This window comes from Terrapene carolina, unplaced genomic scaffold (assembly GCF_002925995.2).
Source record: "Terrapene carolina triunguis isolate 2854851 unplaced genomic scaffold, T_m_triunguis-2.0 Scaffold96, whole genome shotgun sequence".
Taxonomy (NCBI): Eukaryota; Metazoa; Chordata; order Testudines; family Emydidae; genus Terrapene; species Terrapene triunguis.
In genome coordinates this window covers 21,563,746-21,569,745 of record NW_020664447.1, presented here as the reverse complement: position 1 = coordinate 21,569,745, position 6,000 = coordinate 21,563,746, and the positions used below count along the sequence as shown (strand labels likewise).

Here is a 6,000-nt window from a genome sequence, read left to right as displayed (position 1 = left end):
GAGTGGCAAAACTGGGATAAGATTTATGAGTTCCCAACTCCCAGTCCCAAGCTAATTCTTCTACACTATATGTTGACTTGACGAACATGAAAGTCTCCATGGAAAAGAAAAAAATCCCCAGTTAATCCAATTAGTATGGATTAAGACAACGGATAATAAGTGTGAGAGTTATAACTTCTGGAATAATTTAAAAAGGAACAAAAGGCTTATGTAAATCTGTAAAGTGAATTAGAGAATAAGCTTATGAAATGTCTATCCCCATCATGTTAAGTCTGCATCAGTAGCTGAAAACCATTGTTCCAGAATACAATTTTTATAAACATGTTTTATTTGTCTTGCTTATACCGTTAGAACTGTAACTGCTGGCTGTCATTTCCCTTAAAAGGGGAAACCGATCCAAACACATACTGGTGCTTTTCAAAAGATAGCAATTAAAAGGGCAGCAGCAGCGGGCATTTGAGATTTCTTAAAACCTTCAGGCTGCAGGAAAGACAAAAGGACATGTGACCAAAAGTGTTATGATTATCCATTAGAGATTTCCATCAGTACCTGTATCAGTTATTTAGGTGATAATACAGCAAGGTCAAGGATTAGTGACAGACAATGTGCAAGTCATAAGGAATGATAGAGACAATACCAATCCTTACAAAAGTCATTGCTATCAAAGAAACTTAAATATGTTCAAGAGAGATATCTAAATACTTCACATCAAATATACAAGTGGCCATCCAGATTATATCCCATATTTGTTGCAAAAGTTTTAAAGTGCCAATCAAAGCTAATTTTGGGGGGGGAAGGAGGGTTAAAAAAAACCTTATACAATTATATCAGCAGTTACACAAAAGCAATTTATGTATCCTTAGCCACAGTAAACTGAGCCTGGTGATGGAGAATGCTGTAGCTAAGGGTGTGTCTTGTCTATCAAAAGCTGGCTGTCAGCTTATTTGTCTAGTTAGGGATATATGCATCATTATGCATCTTAAACTGTTCAGTGCTTCATTTTAACATGAAAAAGCTGAAATGCAGTTGCTCTGCCAAACCACACTTCACTTCTTCCATCCTTCTTTCATGAGAAAGTTTAATTTTATCAACTGCCATCAGAATAAAATCTTTAGGGATTTGCCGATTTTATTTGTTGCATCACTATAGAATGTCAGAAGTGAGGCAGTCTTGCTTTTTTCTGCCACTTCAGTTAACCATGGAGATCTGATCACCCTGAAATTGCCTTTTTTGCTTTACTCATAGCAAGAATAACAAATCTGAATCTCATGTGCAAGGCTCAAGATGATGCTTAGGACAGAACATGCAGAGTAAACGTTGTTTCTTTCCATATCCAGGTAATATAAAGCTGACAACTGTAGTCCTGTCTTTCTGGGTAATGAAAAAAGTCCCATTACAATGAACTTCCTGTAAGGGAGAACAATAGATAATAACTCTTCTGGTAACATGTATGGTACATTGGCCAGTGTGGTTTTGGCGTTTAATATAATCCTGTGGATTAGTTTAATTCACTTGCTGAGCATTCATTTGAGGCATCCCTCTGTTGGGTCTTGGGGGCCCTCCACGACCTAGAAAATAAAAACAGCATTTAAAATTTTGTATCAAATCAGACCATTTTAGAGTTCATAAAGGGTGTGACTCAAGTTTGGTCTCAATAACTTTGGTTTAGAATTCACAGGTATATGTTTACTGCACTAATACATGGTCAATATCCTTATCCATTGAAACACAATCGCACGTGTATGCCTATTAAATCATCTAATCAATTCCTTGGTTTTCCACCCCTCTTGGTATTTTTCAGAATATTCTCAGAATCTTAGATGAATTTAACCTAACTTCTAAAGTGCTTTTCCCCTTCAGTTAACAAACAGCAACTTATTGACACAAGTCACCCACACATGTATGGGATAACAGATCCAGTGCAAGTTAAACTAAGATTTTTTTAAAATAATTGATTAGCATTTTAAAAAAATTCTTATTTTAAAGCCATTAAGCTAAAGGGTCTCTTAAATTATCAAACAGCCAGTCGAAGGTTTGCTTTCACTTTCCTGCTCCTTTGTATCGAGCCACTTGAAAGTCTCAAACAGCATTCTGAAAATAGATCACAAGCTATTGTTCTGTTGAAGATAGACATATCAATTTAAAAAAAACTATCTTCAATCAATCCACCGTTCTGCCAAATACTTATCTGTATTTTACTTGCAATGAGCCCTGGACTTTCCTATTTGGAATATATTTATGGACAGCATTGCTATAACTTCACCACGATTAGATAGACTCTCAATCCCCATTCCCATCACACCATTTATTAGGACAGTTCCTTTTGACAACGCATACAGACCTTTCCACGAGTTGGCTAATGTTATATATTTCAATATTTTAGGCAGCAGAAATGGAGAACATGCAATGTAGTTACCAAATGCCTGTTGAAAAACTATGGAAGTATTGTTGAAAAGTAATTAAAGTTCAAATGCAGAAAGATTAGCTCAACTACAGTTTTGGCTATTTGATAAACATTTAGTTTAAGCTCATATATGATTGAGTGATTTCAATATACACCTCTACCACGATATAACGCTGTCCTCGGGAGCCAAAAAATCTTACCGCATTATATCGAACTTGCTTTGATACACCGGAGTGCGCAGCCCCACCCCCCGGAGCGCTGCTTTACTGCGTTATATCCGAATTCATGTTATATCAGGTCGCATTATATCAGGGTAGAGATGTATTAATATTTGTTTCATTCTCAAAATAAAGTACACTGTGCAGCTGCAAATAAGGCTGCAAATATTTTAGGAGATTTTTACAAAGGGAAAAAACACCCATCTCTATAGGAATTGATACTTTAAAAATAATCACTTTCCTGCAGACTCTAGGAACTAAATGAACAAAAGGCAGAATTTGTAAATATGTCGACCAAAAAAAAAACAAAAAAACTCCGCAACAGGCTGCAAGTAAAGCAACACATCTTTATTGAAATTGAAGTAATATCAATATACAAATTCAGAAGTCAAGGGAGCTTTAGAAAACATACAAAAGAAAAGCCTGCCGTCAAAATTCTAGCAAATCTTGTCAGCAAAAAATTAAAATTCCAAATTGGGTTAGTAGGGGCAGCAGTGAAATGGGCGCAAAGCTTTACCAAAAATATATTTTCAAGTTTTCACGGCTCATTTTCTTTTAGTAAGAAAAAAAGGCAACTGAATAGTGTGGATGCAAAGAAACTTAAATCTCAGCAGACAAATGTAACTTCTTACGAACAAAAATACTTCATTCAACAGCCAACTAACAACTTCCAACAAATGTTCCAGGAAAGTTTAAATGTATTTTTGAATTGTGGCCTATTAGTTGTATATGGTAAAATGTTTTCTGATCCACAACCCTCTAAGAGATTGCATCAGAAACTCCAGTTCAGTAGAATTAGGAACATATGATTTGAGTATTACCTCGAGGGGCTCCCCGCGGTCCACTCTGTCCAGAGCCACGTTTAAAATTCTGTTGATATCCATCCTAAAGAAAGTGTAAAAGTGAGAAAAGTAAATTAAGGTATCTTCATTAAACCACTGCAGTCATTTGTTGTGCCTTAGAAAGTTAAATATTTGCTATTAAAAATATTAAGTTTCAAGAGTATTTAGAAATAACCCATCCATTTTTCAGTATATGAATTCAGTTAAATGATGCCAGTGGGGGCACGGACAAAATACAGAATTGTAATTCTTAGCACGAAATCCTAATCTGCCTCACGAGACTAGAAAGGAGTTAGGTTCATTAGCAACTAATAAACATCTTAGTCTGTGAAAACAGTTTAAGTGATTAAACTTTACATAACATATCTAGGCTTGGAAGGATTACAATTTTTATTGGTAAATGTAGATGTCACTGTACACACACAAACCGACGAATAATATTGATAAATAATCAAAGTTTACAGCTAGGCAAAGAAAGAAAAATGCTACTTGAGAACTTAAGGGTCAGAATCGAGTGATTCAGACTTCTGACTTAGGTTTGTTACAAATGGACTAGCAAATGAATAGTAAAAAGAGTTATGATTTGCTGATTTACAGATATTGACTTTGTATATCTGGACATGTGATATTGACAATGTGTTTTAACAGTTTATAAAGCTTTAACTTTTTGAATCTCAATGTTTACTGTCATTAGTCAGTCTGACATTCCCCCATATAATTTACCACAGTTGTGAAAATTTGAATAAAAATTAATTGCGCGATTAAAATTTTTTTAAAATGTATCGTATTGTCAAACAATAATGGAATACCATTTATTTAAATATTTTTGGATGTTTTCTACATTTTCAAATATTGATTTCAATTACAACAGAATACAAAGTGTATAGTGCTCACTTCATATTTATTTTTATTACAAATATTTGCACTGTAAAAAAAGAAATAGTATTTTTCAATTCACCTCATACAAGTACTGTAGTGCAATCTGTTTATCATAAAAGTTGAACTTAGAAATGTAGAATTATGTACAAAAAATAACTGCATTGAAAAATAAATACGTAAAACTTTACAGCCTACAAGTCCACTCAGTCCCACTTCAGCCAATCGCTCAGACAACCAAATTTGGTTACAATTTACAGGAGATAATGCTGCCCACTTCTTGTTTACAATGTCACCTGAAAGTAAGAACAGGCGTTCACATGGCACTATTGTAGCAAGATATTTACATGCCAGATGCGCTAAAGATTCATATGTCCCTTCATCTTCAACCACCATTCCAGAGAACATGCGTCCATGCTGATGATGGGTTCTGCTCGATAACAATCCAAAGCAGAGCAGACTGATGCATTTTCATTTTTATTATCTGAGTCAGATACCACCAGCAGAAGGTTGATTTTCTTTTTTGGTGGTTCGGGTTTTATAGTTTCTGCATTTGAGTGTTGCTCTTTTAAGACTTCTGAGAGCAATGCTCCACACCTGGGCCCTCTCAGATTCTGGAAGGCACTTCTGATTCTTAAACCTTGTTCGAGTGCTGTAGCTATTTTTAGAAATTTCACGTTGGTATTTTCTTTGCTATTTGTCAAATCTGCTGTGAAAGTGTTCTTAAAACCAACATGTGCTGGGTCATCATCCAAGACTGCTGTAACATGAAATATGTGGCAGAAAACAGGTAAAACAGAGCCGAAGACATACAGTTCTCCCCCAAGGAGTTCAGTCACAAATTTAATTAAAATTATTTTTTAACGAGCATCATCAGCATGGAAGCATGTCCTCTGGAATGGTGGCTGAAGCATAAAGGGGCATGTTTAGCATATCTGGCATGTAAATACCTTGCAACACCAGCTACAAAAGTGCCATGCGAACACCTGTTCTCACTTTCAGGTGACACTGTAAATAAGAAGCAGGCAGCAGTATCTCCTGTAAACGTAAACTTGTATGTCTTAGCCATTGGCTGAACAAGAAGTAGGACTGAGTGGGCTCTAAAGTTTTACATTGTTTTGTTTTTTAGAGCAATTATGTAACAAAAAAACCTGCATTTGTAAGTTATACCTTAACAATAAAGAGATTGCACTACAGTACTTGCATGAAGTTAATTGAAAAGAGAAGGTTACTCACCTTGTGCAGTAACTGAGGTTCTTCGAAATGTGTATCCCTGTGGGTGCTCCACTTTAGGTGTTCATGCGCCCCTGCACTTGTAGTCGGAGACTTTTAGTAGCAGTGCCCGGTTGGGTCGCACATGCGTGGTCCCTGTCTCGCGCTGCTGCAGGCAGTTAACCGACGCTGTGCGACCAACCCTCACTCAGTTCCTTCCCTACTGCAGAGACTAATAAGAAAACTCTAAAGTGGAGGGGAAGAGCAAGGGTAGTGGAGCACCCACAGAGAGACATCTTGAAGAACCTCAGTTACTGCACAAGGTGAGTAATCTGCTTTTCTTCTTCTTGTGCTGTCCCTGTGGGTGCTCCACTTTAGGTGGCTTCAGAGCAGTGCCCTCCGATGGAAGGAGGGGCTTCGGAGTTGAAGTCGTGACCTCTGATAGTAG

The 6,000-nt window shown here is 36.6% G+C and overlaps 1 protein-coding gene across 3 annotated transcripts in view; it reads right to left on the bottom strand.

The window, feature by feature from the left end:
• Positions 1-307: 307 nt before the first annotated feature.
• Positions 308-6,000, bottom strand: part of CAPRIN1 (cell cycle associated protein 1) — an 89,431-nt gene continuing 83,738 nt past the window's right edge. For all 3 annotated transcript variants that reach the window (XM_024213857.2, XM_024213860.2, XM_024213859.2), the window contains exons 18-19: positions 3,444-3,507; positions 308-1,568 (exon numbers count right to left, since the gene is read on the bottom strand). In XM_024213857.2, coding sequence (XP_024069625.1) covers positions 1,504-1,568; positions 3,444-3,507 — 129 coding nt within the window. In that variant the 3' untranslated portion in view covers positions 308-1,503. The remainder of the gene's footprint in view (positions 1,569-3,443; positions 3,508-6,000) is intronic.